The sequence below is a fragment of the Petaurus breviceps genome, unplaced genomic scaffold, assembly GCF_028583685.1.
Source record: "Petaurus breviceps papuanus isolate PSGF00001 unplaced genomic scaffold, PetGlider_PUasm1.0 685, whole genome shotgun sequence".
Classification (NCBI taxonomy): Eukaryota; Metazoa; Chordata; class Mammalia; order Diprotodontia; family Petauridae; genus Petaurus; species Petaurus breviceps.
The window spans coordinates 2,670,707-2,695,910 of record NW_027186455.1 but is presented as its reverse complement, the minus strand read 5'-3'; the positions used below and the strand labels follow the sequence as shown (position 1 = coordinate 2,695,910).

The following is a 25,204-nucleotide window of genomic DNA, read 5'->3' as shown; positions in this document are numbered from 1 at the left end:
TAAGAGATTGGTTTTTAGGTGAAAGAGTGGCTTTGGATCATTGGAAGCGTGGAAGAATTTCCAAAATTTGATCCAATAATATCTTCTATTCAATCCTGTTTCTAGGTTTTTGTCTATCTATAGCATCTGCTCAAGGTTTATGTGTAGATCTGTGAATATTGTGGCCTTTTTTCTTTACAGCTTAAGGTTTAAGTGACCCATTTATTATCACACATAGATTTAGATCTCCTTACCCAAAATCCAGCTGTCTTTCTTTATACCATACCTTTGTTCTTCAATGATTCCTCCTTGGTGTTTTCTAGAAGCTGGATTCATAAAAGATAAATATGTTACCATTTAATAAATACTGCCAATACTTCAACAATAAAGCGTAGGGTCCAGCACCACAGGATATTTGTGGATTGGCTTAGCCAATGATTATATAAACTATTTGATATATATATATATATATATAAAGCTATATGATTACGTAAACCACTTGTAAGGCCAATGTGCTTTCTTCAGTTAGTTTTTAGAATTTGGGGACGGAAAAAATGGACCACATCCAGATGGGAAGAATTGTTTTCTTTCTCAATTTAACCAATTATAGTTTGTGATTAGTAGTTTAGTTTAATTCCAAGTTTGCTCATGGTATAGCTACAGCGGCATCCATCAGCATTTCTTAAGCATCTACTCTGTCCTAGGAACTATAGATGCTATCATACAAAGAGAACAGTTCCTGTTCTCAAAGACTTTACATTCAATTGAAGAAGATAGCATGGACACATCCCTTGTTGAGCATGGGAGCTTGGAAGTAGCTCATTTTGAGAAGTAACTCAGTTGAGACCCAGATAATGTTAGAATTAGCAAGGGCTTCAGTTACAGAATGTAACATTTCCAAACTGGAAGAGACGTTAGAGTCATAGGATGTAGAATGTTACAATTTAGAACCTATGTTACAACTGGAAGGATTATTATACTCTTTCTATTCCATTATATTCTTATAATCATAGAAAATGAAATGTTAGTAGTGGAAGAAATCAATCAGTCTATCCAAAAGCATTTATCAATGTCATTTATTGTATTGGAATCAAGGAGCTTAAATTCTTTCAGGGAAAACAAAAAGAATTTAAAGAAATGAACGAGTAAATAAATTAATATGTATATATGAAAATACATGCAAAATAAATAGAAGATAATCATAGGAGGTAATGCTGGCAACTAGAGGGATCAGAAAATTCCTCATGCAGGAGGCAGTATTTGAATGGAGTTTTTAAAGGAAGCTAGAGATTCTAAGATTAGGAAGTGACAAGGGAGTATATTCCAAGAATGAGTCAGTTCATCAGAGAGATGAAACTTTTTGACTTCCACACCCCAAATTGTGCCTCTATTTTCAGGCTAGTTCATGTCACCCAATCTTTTCTTTTCTCCTCCTCTTTTCTCAGAGAGTACTTGCCCCAACTCTTCCTCTTATCATCCACATTTCCTTCCGTGCTTGGCCCAGCTCACATCTATCATTGTTTTCTCATTATTTCTCCTTCACCCTAGCCATGGACGTCTATGTGTTTTTTCATAAACTTTCTGCTACCACCAATCTGCTACTTTCATGCTTTGGGCTGCACAGTATGGACTAGTTGGAAGAAACCTTCCCAAAAGAAAAGAGCCAGGATCTTGGATTTAGGAGACTTTGGATGTCATCTCTGACTCACTGTGTAGTTCTAAGCCTTTGGTTTGACTTTTCCTTGTCTTAATTTCCTCATCTGTAAAGTGGGGATAATACCTGTTGAAGTAAAACAGTCATTCTTTTATAGTTTTAATTGTGCATCTTCTCCATTTGGGGATCATGTATCCCTAGAATGGCTAATGCATCTCAGGTGAAAGAGTATGATTTCTGACTCCCTTGATTTGATCAGTCAAGTTCTACATTTGTCTCTACTCTATTCATCTCCAGGCCATACCTCAATGTTGTGATTAGATTCATTTCCTCTGTGTAAAAGTTAAATGCCATTGCTGCAGTATTTATCGGATCCCCACAGCCACACGGTCAGCCTCCAAATGTACCTGCACATTCCCCGATGTCCATGTGACAGCTGTAGCCCTATGTTTCCCAAAGTGCTGAAGTTCTAGGACTTGTGGGTGAATAAACTGCTGAAGTAGCATCTCTTTCTGCCAATCTGATTCATTTGTAAGTAGGTGTGGAAATGTATTCCTTGGCTTAATTCCAATGCTTAAGACTCATATCAATCCAGACAGTAAGGTAGATTGAGAATGAGGGATGAGACTGATCAGAGAGAGACTCATAATTCTAATTTCTGTTGTTATACATTATATGTATTATATATAATATTAAGTACTAGACTAATACTCTGTATAACATTTAAAGTCCCTCACAATTTGTTCCCTTCCCACCTTTCCAGTCTTCTTACATTTGACTCCCCTTCTTACACTCTAAAATTCAGCTAATCTGGCTTACTTGGTGTTCCTCACCCAGGACACTCCCTCTCCTAATTGAAGCCTGTGCAATGGTTTATTCCCCATGCCTGTACTGCTCTCTTTCCTCACCTCTTACCTCCTGGCTTCTCTGACTTTCTTTAAGACCCATCTTCTGAATCTTCAAATTCCCCCTTCTATAAGAGGCCCTCCCAGGCTCTGCAGCTGCTTGTACCTTCCCTTCTGAGATTACCATCCATCTAGTCATATAATCAGACGTGCTGTACTTTGTCCTTGACATTGTGATGTCATTTTGTCCTCTTCAAGTGTAAAGGATAATGAATGAACAACTTGTAGATACTTAGTTTTTTCCATGTTATTCACCATATTAGAATGGGAAGTCTTTGAAGACAATGACTATTCTTATCACCCTTTTTATCTCCAGTACTTCACAGGGTACTTGGCAGTAAGAGCTTAAATGATCCCTGACTTATTAGTGATGATAATAGATTCCACATTACAATAGACTTTATAATAGAAAGCAGGGGAATTGGGGTTAAGTGACTTGTTCAATGTCATACGGCTTGTAAGTGTTAAGTGTCTGAGTGTGGATTTGAACTCATGTTTTCCTGACTTGTGAGCTGGTGCTCTATTCACTGTGCCACCTAGCCACACTCCCCCAATGCTTTTCTTGCCATCAATAGAATCTCCTCTGTAAAAAGAAATTAAGCAAATAAAGCAAATGAGTACATTGGCCATGAGTAACAGAATGTACCTCATGCCAGTCTCCAATGCCACCAGGTTCCTGAAGAGAGGAAGGATGCCTGCTTTGCTGTCAATGTTCTAAAGCCATGATTTGTTACTTTATCCATCAGCTTTCAAATCAGTCCACTAAGGTCATTCTGCTTTCCTAGGATAAGATCTTCCTTGGAGGTCTCCTTCTTTTGGTAGGGTTTTTGCTGGTTACATGGCCAGCAATTGTTCTGACAGGAGGGAGCTTGCTTTGGCAGGATTACCCCAGCCACAAAGCCAACCTATCCTGTCAGGCTGCTTCAGATCAGCCCATTATGGGTCTCTAGCTCTTCAGTCTTTACTATAGCTTAGAGATAACAATTTAGTCAATCTCAGAGATCCAGCAAACACTGTGCCCACAGAATTGCCAAAGACTCCAGTTATGGCTAAACCTTGTTTTGTCTATAAAGTGATGTCAAGGACAGTGTTGCTGGTAGCAAAGGGATTTCAAGGACAGGGGGAGTAACATAGCTAACGTTCATAGAGTAATATGGATCTATTAGTTCTACTGATGCTAACAAATGTCTGTCCTAAAGAGGCAGTATGGGGATTGTCATTCCTGCATTACCCATTAAGGAGAAATGCCTTGCTCAGTCACATGGTTGTGAAGTGGTGGTTTATGGACTCATCTCCAGGATTTATTAATGATCTTCCATTTAACCTCACTGTTCTCCAAAACCATCCTGGACGAGGATGGGGGTGCTGGTATACAGAGGTAAGCACTGAACTTGGAAGCACAGGCTAATTGGAGAATTGAAAAATTGGAAGGAGACTTATATGTCTTAGAGTTCATGAAGTTCATGAATGTTCTCTGCACAACAGTCAGAACAAATAATCAAGTGTCCAACTATGATAGTGAGCTCACTACCTACCAAAGTATCTCATTACACTATGGCATGTCTGATCATCAGAAAGATCCTGTTGTCGTTATTTCAAACCAAAATCAAGTTTTGTAACTTCCATCCATTGACTCTACTTTTGGTCTCCAGTTGCTTAACTACTTTCTACCTCAATTTCCTCAATTATAATGGGAATAATATTAGCACTTATATCACAGAGCTTTTGTGAGAACTAAATGACAGAATATTTGTAAAGTGCCTCACATGTAGCAGATGCTTGTTCACTTATTCTCCTTATCTTAGAGCCACTTATCTTTCTAGATTTGATTCCAGTCCTGTTTCTCATATTCTACCTATAGTCTCATCCCCATTCTTTTCTCTGCACATCCCGTTACTTAATTTCATTCAGCTGACTGACCTGTAATTGATGTTATCTCTGACAAAATGGACCAGGTTTTCTAAAATGAAGCAGATGGACTAGATGGCTCCTTGCTCCAAATTTATGACCATTTGTTTCAGTGTTTCCATATTCTCCAAAAGGGTAGCATGGCTAAAGAGAAAGAATGTTGGATTTCTGGACAGAGAATTGAGGTTTAAACCCTGGCTCTGCACTTGAATGCCTTGTTGAGCTTGGACAAGTCATTTAACCACTGTGAGGCTCATCTTCCTCATCAGGAAAAAGATGGGGCTGTGCTAAAAGTCATTCAAGGGTTCCTTCTGTTCCTAAATCTATGATCCCATGATCCTTTGGTCCAGGATTTTTTTTTGGGCGGGGGGTTGCCTTTTTTCTTATTTCTTGTCTAAATTTCCTCTGTCTCATGGCAACAAGAACTGTGGAGCAGGAAAAATGATGCAGTGAGGAAAAGAAGGAGTGATTTAAATGATTATTTATTAGGATCTAGGTTAAAAAAGTTTTTGTGAATCTACAATTTAAAGAAAGGATTCTTAGCCTTTAGTCCAGAGTCCTTGGAGAGATTTCAGGGGTTTCATAAAACTGGATAAAAAAGTACATTATTTTTTTTAATTTCTAGTTGACTTTTATCATTTTCTGAAATTGTAAAAATAGATAGCAAATTATTATTCAGGCTTCATTGGGTTTTTGTCAAAGGGATCTGTGGCACAAAGAAACAGGTCAAGAGCCCCTGGCTTAGACATATCCAGGTTAGCTTGTCCTGTCTGTAAATAGTACTATAAAATGGCCCTTGTGTATAAAGTTTCCCTGTATTTTTTTCTTCCCTCTCTCAAGCTAAGTGGCAAACACCATTTAATTCACTTTGCACTAGAAAGCGTAAGTTTTTTGTGAGTAAAGACCAAACTGTTGAAATTCCCATGATGCATCAAGATGAATTTTACACCGGTGTTTTCCAAGACGAAGAGCTTTTCTGCACAGTTGTAGAGCTGAAGTACATAGGTGATGCTACGGCACTTTTTATTCTTCCTGAAGAAAACAAAATGAAGAATGTTGAAGATGCTCTCAGCCCAGAAGTATTGAAAAAGTGGAAAAATTCACTCCAAATAAGGTAATTATCCACTGTTCTTAATCTCCAGGGTAGAACCCAGTTTTACTATCACTCATTCCGTATTTCAATCTGTGTTCTAATGTCCTTTCCATCCCTAACTACTCCATTATTTTCTAGCATCCTGCTTTACTGTAAATACCATAACAGCCCTCAGTAAAATCTTAAGAAGTAATAAGCCTAGGTGTTTTACTGTTTCTTTTTGCACCTCTTATATACTCCGGGCATGATTGTCCCCAGTTAAGGCATCAATTGAAAACTGACATGTGCCTTTCCAATTCTTTTTTTATGAGTAAAAAGACAATATAGACTTTTGAGCTGGAGAGTACCTTAGAAGTCATCAAATATATTCATTTTACAGATGCAGAAACTGAGGCTCAAAAACCAAAATGACTTTATCAAGGTTACTACTACCAGAGATACAAACCTATTACAAATTCAGGAGACTTTCTGACATACAGCAGAACTAAATTACAAAAAAACTGCATTAAAAAGGAACCTAAGTCATGTCATTGGGAGATGCGTAATAGGTCTGATAAATAAATAAACTCACAAATCTATAAAATGTTAATGTTTACAAAGTACTGCCTCCTGGCAACCTGGAGAGGTAGATAGTATTTCCCTAATTTATACTTAAACTGAGGGATGAAGTAATTGGCCGTGGTCACTCAACAATTCTGTGTCAGAATCTCTACTGCATCTCAAGTCTCCTGTCAATCTAGAGCTCTTTCCCCTTGGCCATGAAGTTGAACTGTGGCCTTTTCTGGAGAATGAGATCAGTTCTTGCCTCCCATCCTTGGACTATTTATGTTTTTACTACTCTTTGAAACCAAAAAATATTCCCAATACCCAGAGGGAGGAAATGAACTCATCAATAACTCAGTTGTACATCTATTACCACAACAAATTAAAAATTAAATCAGTTTTATTTTATTCAATTTAATTAATTCTTTCAGTGCAATTCAGTTGGCAGGAGCAGAGCAGAGAATGCTCATAAGATCTTTGTTCTAATTCTAGATCAGTTACTACTGGGATGACTTCATTGTTACTTATTTCTGGACTTATATAACAACAACTAGTGGGTTTGACTAGATAGATGGGTCTCTAAAGTTTCTTTCACCTCAGACATTCTAAATTTTTCAATTCACAAAAGGCCTGTCAAGCCCTTACTATGTGTGACATATGGGGAGCAGGGGGTTAGGAGATACAAATATAATCGTTAGATTAAAAACACACAGACTTTTATTTGTCTTTTACTTTCAAAGAGGACCAATGAAGTCAGGAGTTTGATGTCTTGATTTGCAAGTGAATTGGATTTCAGTAACCTGTGCCCCATCCTCGCTCTCCCTCCCAAGTCATCTGAGTCCAGTGGTAAGACACAGGAGGACTGGAGATGACCTCAGCTGCAATGAGAGACTTTGGCCTTTTTGAGCTAAAGTCTTTTCCATGTCTTAGTTTGTCTGAGTCAACACTCATTAAGTGATTGAAGGGAACATAAGCAATGACACAAAAGATGGCCTTAGTTTGTCCACTACAAAAATCAAACTTGGAGGGGAAGACCCTCAAAGTTTCTGACCAAAACAGAAACAATAACTATTTTCACTCCTTCTGAACCACCAAATCCCAAATGAAAAACAAGTCAGGCTTGTGCTGGGACCTAGGATTGGCCAATCAGCGAGAGCCAAAGTGATTTGGTTTTAAGTTATTGTCAATTAGTTTCATTTGAATCCCAATGTCTTTATCAAAGCCTAGCTTTCCAGAGCTCTATTTCAAGAAAACATTAATGAAACTACATGGGACAAAAGAGTTAATTGTCCCATTTTCATTTCAATATCAGAATAAATAATTATAGAGGAGTAAAAAAAATTAGCCACCAAACCCCAATATATCTTGTAAGGCTTCAGCAATCAAAATTTATATTCTTTTTGGTAGAACATCCAAATGTAAAGCTATGAGTCCCTATGTGGACAGAAAGAGGGGAAAGAGGGAAGAAGGGAGAAAGAAAGGTAAGAAAGAAGGAAAGAAGGAAGGAAGGAAGGAAGGAAGGAAGGAAGGAAGGAAAGATGGAAGGACAGAAGGAAGGAAGGAAGGAAGAAGAAAAAAAGAAAGAAAAAAGGAAGGAGAATTGTTCAACTGGAATTGGAGAGGATAATAACACATCCCTCCCAGAGTTGTGAGGATCAAATACGATATTTGTAAAGGCTTAGCACAGCACCTGGCACATAGTAGATACTTAAATATTAATTGACTGACAGACTGTCTTATACATCAGTCAGGCTCTTGCAGATTCTAATTGTCACCATTCGGAATATGAAAGTCAACCAAATATGCAGAAAGTGAAAAAATTGTGCTAACCTTAGAGCTAATGTTGGAGGCAATTTTTCCTTTTAAACAAAATCCCTGTTACTAATTATTTTGCACTTTTCTTCTAAAAGTGCGAACATTTCAAAAATCTGATTTAGTGAGGACTGTATTAAGGTGGCTTCCAGCAACCTGAGACTTTTCATAAAGATCAGGAGATAAAAATTGAATTTTAAGAAGAGAGAATGTCAGAATTAGAGCGTCTCTTAGAACATGGACTGTTAGATAATAGGGCATAATAGTGCTGGAGCTGGAGGAGATATTAGCTCACAGAATGTTGGAACAGGCTTCTAGAGCTAGAAGGGAGATTAGGACATAGAAATTATTAAGGCCCAAGCAACACACACATGGACATAGATCTCTCTTCTGTGTCTTTGGTAGTCTTATGAAGGAGAAATAGATGGACACATACACTCACGTATGCACACACACACACGCACAGGCATGCGCGAGCATTTTCTGAAGGTTTAAGCACCCACTTGCCCTTTCTTCCACTTAACTCCCCATCCAAGGTAACTTCTATGGGGAGGTTAAAATGGTAGTTCCCCTATCTTTTTTGAAGTCTACCTTGAATACTTCAAAGGATTCTTTCCTCCAAACCTTAATAACATGTAGGTTGGTATCACTCTTTGGGCTCTTAACAAATATAGTCTTCTAGTGTTCATCAGAGTTTTTATACTGCGTTTTTTCTTTCCAAGAATAGATTCTTTAAGGGTAATAATGATGATGATGATGATAGCTGTTTTTATGCATCGTGTAATATGTGCCAGGCACTATGCTAAGCTTTACAAATATTATATCTTTCCATCCTCACAACAAACTTGGGAGGTTGTTTCTATTGTTCTCGTCATTTTACAGTTGAGGATACTGAGGCAGGCAGGGGCTAAATGACTTGCCATGGGTCACACAATTGGGTTGCATCTGAGGCCAGATTTGAACTCAGATCTTCCTGACTCCCAGCCCAGATCTCTATCCACTGTGTCATCTAGGTGTCTGGCAAAAACTATGTCCTATGTATTTTCTTTACAATGCTTGCTACTCTAATCTGTGACCCTAGTCAAATCATAATCTCTCCATCACATATTCTCCCCTTTTAAGATGAGGGGATTAAACAGAGGAATTCCTTAAGACTTTTTTGATTCTAAATTCTCTGCTTTAATGGTCTGTATTCTAAAGTACCTTACAACTATAATGTTTCATGTTTTATGTTCTAACATTCAATTTCTATAAGGCCCTTTTCAATTCTGACATTCTTATAGTGTGAGATGTTGTTTCTGAATTTTTTGTTCATTTTTAATTTAAATAAAATATGAAAAAAGAAAAAAAGAACATGTCTGTGTATACAGCAGAATATAAGAGAGGATTCAATACAAAATATGTGGTCTAACATTCCATGATATGAAGATGCTAGCTGCCTAACTCTAACTTTAGACATACTAACATACTAAGATTTGAAGGCCCTTTTGATTTTGAAAAATTCACTTCTAGCTCTAGGAGTTTCTTTCTAGGGTCCTAATGTGTTCAATAACTACTTGTTAAACTGAATATTAAAATGTTTTCACGGGATTACGCATTCCAAAGGTGCTAAAGAATAAAATGGTCATAGTGCTATTTTCTCACTCTTTGGTTTGTTTGCTTGTTTTTCACAGAGAGATCAACCTCTTCTTGCCAAAATTTTCCATTTCTAGTAGCTATGAACTAGAGGAGATACTTCCCAAAATGGGGATGGAGGAAGTCTTTACTAGTCGAGCTAATCTTTCTGGAATAACTGGACAAAACAACCTCAAAGTTTCCAAAGTAGGTTCAACAACTTTAAATTATTCCTTCTCAAGTTTTTAGGTGCATAGATTGAGGTGGACAGGATATTGAATTCTGCTTTGGTAAGGTGGGTGAACATGGACATGTTGGTAACAGTACAGTGGTATAAATAATGACAACAATATATGCCTATGGACCCCATGGCCTCCTACAATTCTTGTAGATTCCATAGAACCCAGAATAAGATAGCTTATTATTATAACCCATGTTTTCCAATACCTTCTGTCTCCCTGGGAATATAGTAATAATCCATATACCACTCAAGGTTAACAAAGTATCTTCATCACAATAACCTTTTGAAATACCTAGTGAAAGAATTATTAATGTAAAGATAAGGAAAACTTGCCACAGGTCACACAGTTAGGAAATATCTGGAGTTAGATTTGAACTCACCTCTTCCTGACCTAAGTCTGGAAGACTGGCAATGTGAGGCTTTGAAGGGAAATGATTTGGTGAAAGACACAAAATCAAAGGATGGTAGAGCCATTTGAGCTACAAGTCAAAAACCCAATAAATAATAATCACAGTTGGAAGAAAAACCCAAATAAGGTTACAAAGAGTTGAACATGGTGGCAAAGAATTAGAAATAAAGGAGATGATCTTCTATTGTGGAACAGCTGAACAAGTTGTAGCATGTGATTTGGATGGAATATTATTATGCTGTTATAAATGGCAAAGGGGATGACTTCAGAAAAAAAAACCTGAGAAGACTTTCATGAACTGATACAAAATCAAATGAGTAGAATTGGAGAACACTGTACACAGTAACAGCAATATTGTAATAATAATCAACCATGAAAGATTTAGCCATTTTAATCAATATAATGATTCAATCCATGAACCAAAGGCTCATAATGAAAAATGTTATTCACCTTAGAGAACTGATGAATTCTGAGTAGAGTTTGAAGAATATTTTTCCCTTTATTTTTCTTGTTTTTGTGTCATACAGCTAATGTAGAAATATTTTTTGCATGACTTCATACAAATGAGCATCACACTTCTTGCCTTCTCAGTGAGTGGTGGAGGAAATGGAAGGAGGGAGAGAATCTGAAACTGAAAAATAAAAATTAAATTAATTGACATAGATAGCATCATAGATTTAGTGCTGGAAAGGTCCTCAGAGATCCTCTAGTAGAAACCCTATCATTTTACAAATGAGGAAACTGAGGTCTAAAGGGGCTCAGTGACTCATTCAATTGCCACAACATCCCTGTGAGATATTTGCTATTATTGTAATAGCATTTAATTTCCAACTAGGTCGTGCAATGTATAGGGCACAGGACTTGGAGTCAAAAAGAATTGAATTTGAATCCGGTTTCAGACTTTCTCTGTCTGGGTGAGCCTGGACACATCACTTAACCGTTTTGTGCCTCATTTTCCTTTTCTATAAAACTGTGGATAATAATAGCACCTGTGTCCTAAGGTTGCTGTAAGGATCAAAAGACTTAACTCAGGTGAACCACAATGTAAAATTGAGATGACTATCTGAATTCAAAATAAGGAAAATGAGTCTAAGAGAGATTATCAACTTACCCGAAGTCCCAGAGCAATTATATTTCTAAGACTGAATCCAAAAGTCAGTTTTTCTGATAATAAACCCAGTCCATGTTTTCTTTACCACAAGCTTCTCATTTCCTATGTGTGTGACCATGGGGTAATCAGTCTCCTTTTGTCATCTTCATTTTCATTAGCATTGGATTTACAAGGCTGTTGTGAGGAAAATACTTTGCAAACCTGAAAAAAAATTAGGTAAATTCATTGTTATTCTTCAAAAAAAAAGATAATGCTGAAAATTCAGAGTAATAGACGACTGTACAGGGTCTTGAATGCCAAGGTAAGGATTTTGTTTGTTAGTTAAGGACATCACCTTCCTTGACAGTTATGTTACAAAGAACTCCCATAGTTCCTTGAGTCATGCCAAATTAATTTCAAATAAGCCCAGTGTTACTTTAGGACCACTCCAAATAAGCTTGTCTTGACCAATGGATTTTCAGAATATCACTAGTAACACACAGTAATGTAATGTCTGGATATGCTACTGCAGTGGTTGATTGCCCTTTATAATTAAATGCACCTTTTGGTTAGCACTGCATTTTTGTACCACTAAAGATCTTGTTCCCTCCAAGCCCCACAGTTTCCTTAGAGATCAGGGAGGTGAGATTACTTGCTGAATCTTTCAGCATCATCAGTCCACAAAAACAGACTTCTTGCCCTCTAAAACAGTTTTGCTGTAGATGTGCATTCCCTTCCCACCCCTCAAAGAGTCCAAAAAGTTTGATTCCTCAGTTCTGTGAAGACTCAGCTTAAATGTTTGCATGTACAATCCTAATAATCCATCAAGAAACGTGTTAAGTTCTTCCTATGGTCCAGACACTTCTGTGTTGGTGACAGATCCCAGTAAATGCACTGACTTTCAGTCTTCTAAGTATCCTTAGTTGTAGCACCTTATTAGCAAGGGTGGGGTTCTGGAGGCTTACAGTTTTCTATTTCCTGTTTGAATGAACAAAATTCCCAGACTTATAAAACTTTCTCTGAATGAGCCAGTATAATAGAGTGAAAAGAGTCCTAGTCAGTCAGTCAGAAGGCATGGATTTGAGATCATGGACAAGTCACTTCATTTCTCTATGAGTTAATTTCCTTTTCTTTAAAGTGATTATTGGGAGTGCAAAGGGCACATTGTTAGATTTGAAAATCGCTGAGGTTCCTTCCAGTTTTAATATCCTTTCTCTATGCTGCTTTTTTTCAAACACAATAGACCTGGCATCATCCTATGATATTTACATGTGTCATTCTGGTCTTTTCCATTGTTATATCAAGTAACTATTGGGCAGCTGGGGCAGTTAGATTGCTCTGTGGAGACCGTGCCAGTCCCCACATCAGGAATACCCATCTTTATGTATTCAAATCTGGCCTCAGACATTAAACTAGCTGTGTGACCCTGGGCAAGTTACTTAACCCTGTTTGCCTTGGCTCTTCAACTATAAAATGAGCTGAAGAAGAAAATGGCAAATCACTTCAGTATCTCTGCCAAGAAAACCCCAAATGGGGTATTGGAGAGTCAGACATGGCTGAAAAAAAGGACTGAGAAAAAAAATTGGACAACCAGGCAGTACAGGACTTTTTTTTTCTATTGCTATATTTTCCTAAGCGAATTTAACTTATTTTATATCATTTGAAGTCAACCCTTTGGAGTCCTTTCCCTAGCACTCCTGAATCTTGAAATCTACCTTGGCTTCAGTGTGTATGTACTCAAAAGTGAATTTGGGTTTAAATAAAAAGGATTAGAACCCAATAGTAACTGTTTTCATGGCTATAACCAGGTATCAGCAAGGGTCATTCATACAAGGGTAGAAATGGCCTAATTTTTGTCCTTTTATTTTCAGTGCCTAACACAACGATGGATGTGTGGTAGGTATAAAATAAATATTAATCCAATGCATGGAGGAATGACATGAAAGAATGAATACTGGCTCAAATTCCCCTTAAAAAGGGCTATGGAGTTTGCCATATTTATTCACCCAATTGAGCTATTAGCCAAATTGAATAGTAAGAGCTAGAGCCTAGATGAGAAGGTCTGCCCACCAGGAAAAACACTAGATTTGTAAAGGTTTGGGGTAGCTAGATGGTGCAGTGAATAGAGCACAAGCCCTGGAGTCAGGAGGACCTGAGTTCAAATTTGTCTCCAGACATTTAACACTTACTAGCCGTGTGACCTTGGGCAAATCACTTTACCCCAGTTGCCCTGACGTCCCACTCCAAGAAGCAAAACCAACACAACAACAAAAAGAAACAGGGAGATGCATAGAGTCAGATGAGGAAGGATTGTTTCATTCATTGGCACATTTCAGGAGTTTTTCAGTTGTGTCCAACTCTTTGTGATCCCATTTGGGCATTTCTTGGCAAAAATTCTGGAGTGGTTTGCCATTTCCTTCTCTAGCTCATTTAAAGACGAGGAAACGAAAGCAAAAAGGGTTAAGTGACTCGGGTCAGACCTAATAAGTCTGAGGGCAGATTCGAACTCAGGAAGATGAGTATTTCTGACTCCGGACCCAGGCTCCATTCACTGCAGCACTTAGGTGCCTTTTCTTAGCGCACAAGTAGATGATTAAGAAGTGCTTGTTGACTGGTTGATGAGAAGAATGGGAAAGAAAAGGTAAGGAGTATATGACTGAAAGATCAGGAGACAGAGACTGAAGATGAGGTTGGGAAAAGGAGTAAGTAGGAAGGTGTATCAGCAATGCCATATTCACAATGCCTATGGAAATTACAAATATGCTGATATAATTATCCATCACAAAATACATCATGCTTGCCATATGGGGGAATAAGGTAGAAAATTTATTAAAATACCAAAAGACTGAGTCCCAAAGTCAGAAAGTGAAAGTCATCAGAGTAGTTATGACATTGGAATAGGTAGATAAAGTAGAAAGCACGCACATTCTCAAGCCTTTAAAACAGAACAGGCTACCTCAGGCAAAGGTCCTCCTCTCCCCACTCACAGCATCCACCCAGCATCCAGGAAGCGTGCTCCCAGCAGCTCCGGCCCCTGGCAGTCCTCAGCAGGAGTCCTTAGCAGAAATTCTGACTGACTCAAAAATGGGTTCGCACTGCCGCTGGCTCTGCTCCTGCCGCCGCCGTCGCCACCACTACTAGCCACCGCAGGAACTCTAACTTGGCTTCTGCTTCCTCTTGCTCTTCCTCCTCCTGCTACGTCAGCAAGTCCAATGGGGCATGGAAATCTTTAAATCCCATAACCCTTATATTCGGCCCCCAAATCTTTCATGTCCCTTACTTGGCAAAAATACAGTAGGAATAACTGGTGTCAACAAAATTTCACAACAATATAACAAGAATAGCACATAATAAACACAGAAAACCATATTTTAGGGTGGGGCTTGAGCACAAGCTCCCCATCATTCCCCCCACCCCGAACAAATGGGGCCTCAAAATCTTGTGGTAAGGGGTGAAGGTCTCTTCTTCCATGGCTACTTGCTGCTGAAATCGGATGTAGAGCTGTCCGTGTCCTAAGGGGTCCCATTTGAGAGGTCAGTTCTTAATATGCTTGATGCCAGGTCCAAGGGTGACACATCACAGCTGCAGACAGGGGGTGACATCCAGCTTAAGCTATCAGGCATCTACAGATGGAGGGTACCAAGCCTGTGGAAACAAATCTAGCAAACAAAGTGAACAAACAAAAAATCAAGAAGAAGCAAAGAGACAATAACCAGACTATTGTAGCCTCACTCACGGTAGAATAAATGAGTTAAGGGTACAGTTTTGTAATCATCTTCTCCAGAATAAACAATAGTTACAGTGTTATCCCTCCCATGTGCTATAATCTCTGCAGCTTTTGGAACATCATCTGGCTTTCGTTTTACCCATACTTTAGCTCCTGATTTTATTCTATCAGTAGAACCAAATCCTTCAGGTCCTGTGACCGTTATTTTGGAGGAGGGTCAGTTTTTACAAGTGGTATTGTTTTACAAGGAACGATAATCACTTGAACTATCCTATCATTTTTATGAATCTGTATGGGCCCTTCACCTAAATTATGGAATGTTACAATGATTTCTCCTTGATAATTAGAATCTATTACTCCAGCCAATACATGTATTCCTGGAGCTGCTAATCCTGATTTGGGTAAAATCTGTCCAAAGTGATTTTTAGGGATTCTTATGCATATCCCAGTGGAGATTTTTCTTATTTCTTTTCTGCCCAACCAAAAGTCCTCTAAACAATGTAAATCATACCCCACCGAACCAGGTGGTCCTGGGTATGGTGCTGGGACATCTGGCCTCAAGGTCCAATACTCAATATTCGGGATCTTATGTGTGTGTTGTTTTCTAATTTGCAGATTTGGGGTCATCATTCTGGCTAGAGGTATACTTCCTCCCAATGGTCTATTATTCAAATTATGCAAAGCCATGAACAAATTATTCTTCCAATGTTGATATGAATTATTGGAATTTAACTTCCTCAACTGTTCTTTCAGTAATCCATTCATCCTTTCAATTAACCCAGATGCTTCTGGATAATATGGAATATGATATATCCATTCTATATTGTTTAGTATACAATACTTCTTCATTTCATTGCCTTTGAAATGTGACCCATTGTCACTTTGCATCAGCATTGGGGTTCCATAATATAGTCTTATGAGATCTAGAGTTTTACAAGTGTTTTTCTGGGTTGCATTCTTATAAGGACAAGCTACTAGTACACCTGAATAGGTGTCAACACAAGTATATATAAATCTGCATCCTTTATCCAGTGGTAGTGGACCAATATAATCTATTTGCCAGATTTGGGCTGGGACTTTTCCTCTTGCTATCTCTCCAGTTACTACCCAAGGAACAGTTCGCTCCTTTTCCAATTGACATATATGACATTCTTCTGCTATCTGTTTTAACAGTGAATGAGAGATACCAATACCTCGATCTTGTGCCCACTGGTGTGTGGCCTGGACCCCCCAAATGGCCTGCTGTTTGGTGGACCCATTTTGCTAATACCGGATCATCAGTTGTTGTCAAAGTAGGGACAAGATGTTCAGTAGCAATGTTTGCCAGTCGATCAGCATGAGCATTGTACTCACGTTCTGGTGTGGTGGGGGCCACGTGAGCATCTACATGAAAAACTGACAAGTCAGTGACCAAAGACATGTTCCAGATATCTTCCCATAATTCTTTGCCCCAGACTTGTTTGCCATGAATTTCCCAATTTTCATTTTTCCACATGGGCATCCATGTAGCTAACCCATTAGCTACTGCCCATGAATCAGTGAATATATGACACTGTCCTCCTTGTTCTGTTTTGATGGCTTGATATACTGCCATAAGTTAAGCATATTGGCTCCTTGCACCTATTCCAGTACTTTCCAAAGTCCTTTAGTACATGGGTTATAGGCCACTGCTTTCCAGTGTGTTTTTTGCCCCAAATATTTTGCTGTCCCATCAGTAAACCATGCATGTCTCTTTTGTTCCTCAGTTAATACATCATATCCCTCATTCCATTTTACAGTGGACTGTACCAACTGTTGCTTTGGCTCAGGGGGTGTGTCATTCCTCTCAATTTCTATGTTTGCTACAGATTCATGTAGAGCAGAGACTCCGCTTTAGCCTGTTTTCGCTCCATTTTGAATGTACCACTTCCATTTGATTATACTAGCCTCTTGGGCATGTCCAATTCTGTGAGAAGCTGGGGTACTCATTACCCAGGTCATAATTGGGATTCCAGGTCTTAATATCACTTCATGGCCCAGAGTCAGTTGTTCAGTCTCCACCAAAGCCCAATATGCAGCTAACAACTGCTTTTCAAAAGGTGTATACTGGACTCCAAATGAAGGGAGTTTCCTACACCAAAATCCCAAAGGTACATTTCAGCTTTGTTGTTTTTGCCATAAGCTCCAGTTTGCATAATCATCTTGTACAGTCACTTGCAATTCCACTGGACCATTTTGCATGGGCCACAAATCTAGGGCCAATTGTATGGCAGCCTTGGCTTCTTCAAAAGCTTTACTCTGCTCAAGTCTCCAATCGAATTCATATTTCTTCCGTGTGACTCTATATAAAGGATTTAAAATCTGTCCCAAATGTGGAATGTGGTGCCTCCAGTATCCAAACAATCCTATGAACTTTTGGGCCTCCTTCTTATTGGTAGGGGTAGGAAAATCCTGAATCTTTTGTCGGGCTTGAGGAAGAATCTCCCATAGCCCCTTGTTGCATTGTATACCCAAAAATTTCACATTTTGAGCTGGTCCTTGAACCTTTGCAGGGTTAATTTCCCACCCTTTACTTTTCATATGCTCAATTAGAAAGGTCAAACTCCTTTCCACTTCTTTTGCATCTTTTCCCTGTATCATGATATCATCAATGTAGTGGGTAAGCTGTATACCAGGTAGCTTTAATTCATCCAACTGTTCAGCCACAATCCTGTGACAAATAGTGGGGCTATGTATGTACCCTTGTGGCAAGAGGGTGAAAGTATATTGTCTACCCTGCCAAGTGAAAGCGAAGTGGTCCCATTGCTTAGGGTCTATTGGGATGGTGAAGAAGGCATTTGCCAAGTCAATAACTGCATACCAAGTCCCATCATATTTCTGGATCTTTTCTATTAAGGTGATGGTATCTGGAACAGCAGCATACAAAGAAGGAGTCACCTTATTCGACTGTCTATAATCCACAGTCATTCTCCACGTCCCATCTGATTTTCTTACTGGCCAGACAGGATTATTCCATCTTGTGGTTGTAGGGACTAACACTCCTGCTTCAACATATTCCTTTATAGTCGTGGTAATTTCATCTTGCCCACCTGGCACACGATACTGTTTTAAAATAATTACTTCAGAAGGTTCAGGTAAAGTGATTGGGTCCATTTTCAGTCTTCCCACTAAAACTGTATTAATTCCTATCTTCCTCACAGCAAATTGGTATCTCCCTTCAGGTAAATTCAGTCATGCCTCTCAATACATCTATTCCAATGATGTATTCAGGAATGGGTACAACAACCACAGTATATTCTTTTTTAGGTAACTGCCCAATTTTCATTGTTATTTTAACCTGTCTGGCTGATATTTCAGTGCCTCCTAGACCTGTGATGGTAATAGGAGTTCCATGTTTAAACTTATCAGGGTTTCCATAGATAAGTGTGGCCTCAGCCCCAGTATCAAGCAGTGCCCTAGTCACAGTAGTTGATCCATTCTTCCAATATATTGTTAAACCAATATGGGGTCTGCAATCTCTTCTGCATATTTCTTTTATCTGGGCTGGGGCTTGGCCTATCTCCTATTCCCCCTGAAGGTGGGGCAAACTTGGATACAAATATGCAGATTCAGAATTATCTGCAGAGGTGGTTCCTGCTTCCCTGTTCATTCTAATGCTAAGTACCTTTTCTTGGTACAGCTTATGCAGCTCTTCAGTTGGAATACCATCTATTTTTCTAAAGTCCACCCCTGCTCTTAATAGAGCAGTAAACAGTTCCCTTCTTGTTGGTCTATTTTGTCTCTGAATCCTCTGGCTGTTTACTCTTCTCTCTGGAGGCAATTTGTCTTTTTCCCATTCCCCTAAATTGCTTAATTCTGAAATCTTATCCAGCACCTCTGAAAGAGGGTGCCTTATTTCTCCAATTAATAGAGTCAGAATTAGGTGCTTATATGCAGGAGGAGCCGTCTTCACTATGATATTTCTATGAGGAACTCCTAGGGGGGTATCATAATATGCTTCGCATCTCCAATCAGGATAGCAGTTTTCATTACCTCCTCCTTTAGCTTTCTCATACAGTCTCTAAGTGAGTACCAGGGTCTGTCTCCCCTAGGCCACATAGATTCAGTAGGATATTGCTTTTTGCATCCTTCTGCAGCTAAGGCTAGCAGATTAGTTTTGTTATTTCCTCCTGGCATATGGTGATCCCTAAAAGCCTGGTGTACAAAAGGATTCTGACTGATACTTATGAATTTTAAACAGTCCTCATTGTCCAGTGTTATTCCTCCGGTGCCTTCATCAGTGATTCTTAGTATCCAAGACACTAAAGACTCCCCCATTCTTTGGGTAAATCTACTCAATATATCAGTGATCTCCTGTTGAGTGAAATCCTCAATTATCTCCCTGGACTCTGTTTTGCCTCGGTGGTTCTCCTGTCTTCTTCTTCATATGGGGAGAGCTTCTACATTAGAAGACTCCTCATCTAACCTTGCTCCATTCTCCTCACACACATTCTCCTGGAAGCTGTCAGGGCAACTCTGCCCAGCCTGTACAAAAGCTGCATGCACATTCCTTGTGCTAGTTTTTTGCTTCCTTTTAGCTACATGAACAGTAGCTTGCTCCTGGACCACATGAGTCCCTCCAGTTTGCTCTTCTGAGTGCTGTGACACAGAAGAATCCTCAGGCAAAGCAGCTGACTCCCTAGCCATCCGAGCTCTTTCCTCCAGCAGCTTATCCCTACTTTTATACATAAGGCGATAACTTGTTAGCAGCACCTAGCCTCTCCTGCACACTTCTGCCAGTTCTTTGCCTGGTTCTATGGGTATTCCTTTCAAACATCTTTCTAAATCTCCAGGATCTCCCTCTTTTAGCCTTGGTTCCCAGTTGTCACAGGGCCCTGTGCTTTTAGCCCATTCTCTGGCTAGAGAGGAATAAGGCAAATCCTCCCATCCTGGAATAGCCATTTCTTCCTCTAAAGCCCCACTGCTTTCAAATAGAAGCCTGACATTTTGTGATCCCATCCTTGTCGCCAAATGTATCAGCAATGCCATATTCACAATGCCTATGGAAATTACAAATATGCTGATATAATAATCCATCACAAAATACGTCATGCTTGCCATATGGGGGAATAAGCTAGAAAACTTATTAAAATACCAAAAGACTGAGTCCCAAAACCAGAAAGTGAAAGCCATCAGAGTAGTTATGACATTGGCACAGGTAGATAAAGTAGAAAGCACGCACATTCTCAAGCCTTTAAAACAGAACAGGCTACCTCAGGCAAAGGTCCTCCTCTCCCCACTCACAGCATGCACCCAACGTCCAGGAAGCGTGCTCTCAGCAGCTCCGGCCCCTGGCAGTCCTCAGCAGGAGTCCTTAGCAGAAATTCTGGCTGACTCAAAAAGGGGTTCGCACTGCCGCTGCCTCTGCTGCTGCCGCCGCCGCCATCGCTGCCATTGCTAGCCACCTCAGGAACTCTAGCTTGGCTTCCGCTTCCTCTTCCTCCACCTCTTCCTGCTATGTCAGCAAGTCCAATGGGGCATGGAAGATCTTTAAATCCCATAACCCTTACAGAAGGGAAGATAAAGAGGGCATGAGGAACATGGAAGTTGTGGGATGGTGTGAGGAGCAGTGCTGGGTGTTCAGCTACTCTTATTTCCTTCCATATTTACTGAACCATCTTTAAAAGATCCCGTGGTACATGCCCTATCATTTTTTATGCTATGAGGTTGTTTCTATTCAGATTCATAGAATTATAGATTAAAGAGTTGAAAAGAACCTTAGAGGTCATTCAGTCCAATCTTCTGACATTACAGAGGAGGAAATAGAGGCACAGTGAGTTTAAATGGCTTACCCAGGGTCATGCCTCTAATAAGCATCTGAAGCAGGATTTGAACTCTCCTTCCTGACTCTAAGTGCAACTTTCTTTGTACTATGCCACCATGTAAACTTCGTAAAGGGGTCACCTGGAATGGCAAAAAATGTGACACCATCTAACGTAGTTCATGTCACAAGTTTGTAGATGGCAAATTAATGCTGTACACCAATGTAAACTAGGCCATATAGGGAGGTGGTGTTATAGCAGAAGACCAAGCAGCAGAATACTGGCAGACTGGCTCTTAGGAGGGATTTCTTTAGGGATCTGGCCCATTCCATCTGCGAAAGGAGATTGTGATTTCTTCTTTGGGAAGGTGGAAAAGGAGGAGGAAGAGGAAGAGGAGGAGGAAGATGAAAAGGCAGAAGAGGAAGAAGAGGAGGAGGAGGAGAAGCAGGAGGAGAAGGAGAAGGACCATATCTCTTTTATTCTCCTCTCTCTGAGCAGGGTATTAGGCTAGAATTAGATCTGTCTTTCTAGTGTTTATCACAGGGAACGTCAGTGGGACAGTTGATAGAGTGCCAGACCTGGCATGAGTTCAGTTCCAACCTCAAATGCTAACTGTGTGACAAACCACTAAGCAAATCACTTAACGCCTCTGTGCATAAACATCCTCAACTTCAAAATGAAAATAATATCACTTTGCACAGGGCCTGGCACACAGGGGGTACTATATGAATGCATATTCCTTTCCCCTTCTTTTCTGGGGAAGCTCGTACTGGAGGTTAAGTGTCTGGCTTTGCTCATATACCTGCAGTTTAGATCTCCTGTCTGCCATTCAAACACCACCCTTGCCTCTAAAACTCAGCTCATCTCTGCAGTCTCTCCCCCAAGCTGAAGCTGGATCTCCCACCACACATGCAGCAAGCAGTGTAAGAGGGCCCACCTTCAGAAAACTGGCCCAAGCTCTCCTGGGAAGCAATGGGGCTCCTTTATAGTCTTTTTAAATGTCATTATGGAGTTGCTTTTCTGTTGTCAGTTCTGTGAAGCACAGACTCCCTTATTAAAGGATGAAGGAATAGAGGTGAGGAAGATTCTGGAGGACATGAGGGTTGGATAGGGAAAATAGGGATGAGAGATTTAAAATAAGGAGACTGGGAAAGAAAGAAAGTGGTTCAAGGGAAAAGATAAGAAAGGAAAAAAAAACATGAAGAAGATAGGAGGGAGAGGATAAGGAAGAGAGGCTGAGGAGGTTGGAAGGAGGAACAATTCCGTACATGAGGAGAGTGGAAAAATATTAAAAGGGGGATAATGAAGATGGAAGACGCTGTGGTGACAACTGACCAGGGCAATTACCAACTGTCTGAAACAATTTAATTATCTCAAAAATAGGGAAGAAACATTAAATTTCTTACTCTCTCCTCTATATTTCCCAGAGCTGATTTTAGCATGGTAGGGATCTTAGGATCTCTTTTATTTATCAATGTCCAACATTGATTTGGCCATAAGATCCCCCAAGTGCTCCTGAGGCCCAGTACCCAAAGCCCATGCACAACTTCTCCCAGCATCCTTCATGACAGCGTTCCTATATCTACACCTCTAGGTTCAGTAATGTTGTTTTCCCTCTTACAAGCTGTCCACAAAGCTGTGCTAGATGTAGATGAGGCTGGCACAGAAGCTGCAGCTGTCACAGCCATGAAAATTGTAGAACTTTCAGGAAGATTGCATTTACCTCCAGTCATTAAGTTTGATAGACCATTCCTAGTCACTTTGTATAATGACAGAAACATACTTTTTATGAGGAAAGTCATCAACGCCCAAAGTGCATAGCTCTCTTGAAGAAGGGACTGACAGGTCAGGAATTAAAAGACTTAGAAGTAAAGGGAAAGGGATACCTACTTCCAGGTCAGTCTGTCATATACTGGGGTAACCTGAGGCTGATTCATTCCTCTCTGTAAGCATGACCTTGTACATTTGTTTAAAAAAAATAGCAAAAAACAAATGTCATCCTCACAGGTTGTGCAAGAACTTTTTTAAATAGTTGGGGAACTCTTGACAAACTTTAGGAACCAATGCTTTAATAATAAAATGTTAACAGTTAATTTTTGTTACAATAAATCAGCCATTGAGAAACAAGATTCTTTGAGCACATTTTTTTTCTTCTCTCATTCATTCTTTGTGTGGACACTCTGAGCTTCAATTTCCTCATTTGTAAAATGGGGGTAATGATAGTTGATAGGGTTGTTGTGAAGAAAGCACTTAGTGGACCTGAAAGTGTTATAGACATGTAAATTATCGTGCTTTCAATATTTATTGGGTACTTATAAATGCTTGGCTTTGATTATTGTGTAGCAAGAGATAAGAAGATAAGCCATGCCTCTTCCTTCTATGAGGTTACAGTCTGGTAAAAGATATGACAGGGACTTATTCAACCACAATGTAAATTTGAATGTTATAGGGAAAAATAAAGGTTCAAAGTGCCCTAATGAATTGGAGGAGGAAGAAACTACTTTCACCTTGGATGGTGTTTGCTCAGTCATTTCAGTCATGTCTAACTCTTCATGACCCCATTTGCGGTTATCTTGGCAAAGACACTCAAGTGGTTTGTCATTTTCTTTTCCAGTTCATTTTTACAGGCAAGGAAACTGAGGCAAACAGGATTAAGTGACTTGCCTAGGGTCACCTAGTGTCTGAGCCTAGATTTCAGTTCAGGAAGATGTCTTCTTGACTCCTGGCTCAGTCCTCTATCCACCGTGACACCTAGCTGCCTTGGGAGGGTGATAAAAATAGTTGTGTGGGAATTGTGTGATGTCAAGATTGCAGAATAAATCATTTGTATTGGTTTATGAAAAAAAGCCAATTTCTAAAATCACTCCAGAGGAGAATTAATTAGGTCTGCCTCCAGTCTGAGGGAAGGAAGGGTAACTTAAACCACCCTACCTCACATTCCACCAGACATTAATTACACAAAAGCTAATAATACTTAGCAAAAAGTGCATAATTTCTCAGAGCGAGTCATAAAGTAGCAATAAAGAAAGAAAGTGGTTGAAGGGAAAAAATGAGAAACTAAAAAGATATGAAGAAGTAGGAGGGAGAGGATAAGGTAGAGAGGATGAGGAGGTTGGAAGCAGGAACAATGAAGTGTATGAGGAGAGTGAAAGGATAGTAAAAGGGGGATAATGAAGATGGAAGACGCTGTGGTGACAATTGACCAGGACAATTACCAACTGTCTGAAACAATTTAATTTTCTCAAAAATAGAGGAGAAATATTAATTTTTTTTCTCTCCCCCCTATATTACTCAGCACTGATTTCAACACTATACTGATCTTAGGATCTCCTTTAAGGAAACCTGATTTGATTTGGCCACAAGGTCCCCCAAAAGCTCCTGGGGCAAATACCCAAGGCTCCTAGAGGACTTCTCCCAGCATCCTTCAAGACATTGTTCCTGTATCTCCAACTCTAGGTTCGGTAATGTTGTTTTCCCCCTTACAGGTGGTCCACAAGGCTGTGCTCGATGTAGATGAGGCTGGTACAGAAGCTGCAGCTGTTGCAGCCGTGAACCTGAAGGAATATTCATTAACATGGCCTTCACCTCCAGTTATTAAGTTTGATAGGCCATTCCTAGTCACTTTTTATAATGACAGAAACATACTTTTTATGGGGAAAGTCATCAACCCCCAAGTGTATAGCCCTCTTCAAGATGGGGCTGAGAGGTCAGAAACTAAAAGACTTGGAAGTAAAAGGAAGATGATACCTACGTCCAGGTCAATGTGTCATATACTGGGGTGACCCTGGGCTAGTCCCATACACTCTGTAAACATCTTCTCTCTTCTACATCTGTTTAAAAAAATAAAGTCAGGCTGATATACCTCGAGGTGTGTTATTGGTTGTGTAACATTATTTTGATATAGGGAATTCTTTTCTTATTGTTTACAGGCATTTTATTTTTTAATAGAGTTTTATTTTTCCCCAGTTACATGTCAAGAAAATATTTAACATTCATTTTCACAAGATTTTTTCACATTTTTCTTCCTTCCTCTCACTCTTCTGAAAATGGTAGGCAATTTTATATAGTTTACACATCTACTATCATGTAAAAAAAAAATCCATATTAGCCACAGGTGTCAAAGAAGAAAGTTCAAAAAGGAAAAAAAGACACTAAAAAGAGTTTTAAAAAATGAAAAAAATATGCCTCAATCTGCATTCAGAGTCTGTCAGTTCTTTATCTGGATATGGATAGCATTTTACTTTGTAAGTCCTTTGTACTTGTCTTGGATCATGAGAAGAGCTGAATCATTCATAGATGATCCTCACACAATTGTTTTCCTGGTTCTGCTCAGTTCACTTTGCATCAGTTTGTACAAGTGTTCTCAGGATTTTCTGAAATCTGCCTGTTCACCATTCAGTTTCATTCATATACCACAGCTTGTTCAGTCATTCCCCAACTGATGGCCAT

General features: G+C 39.5%; 1 protein-coding gene across 1 annotated transcript in view; it reads left to right on the top strand.

The window, feature by feature from the left end:
- LOC138174075 (alpha-1-antichymotrypsin-like) overlaps positions 1-24,616 on the top strand; it is a 33,624-nt gene extending 9,008 nt beyond the window's left edge. The window contains exons 3-5 of the mRNA XM_069104222.1: positions 5,287-5,560; positions 9,568-9,715; positions 24,241-24,616. Of these exons, the coding sequence (XP_068960323.1) occupies positions 5,287-5,560; positions 9,568-9,715; positions 24,241-24,537 (719 nt within the window). The 3' untranslated portion in view covers positions 24,538-24,616. The remainder of the gene's footprint in view (positions 1-5,286; positions 5,561-9,567; positions 9,716-24,240) is intronic.
- Positions 24,617-25,204: the final 588 nt, after the last annotated feature.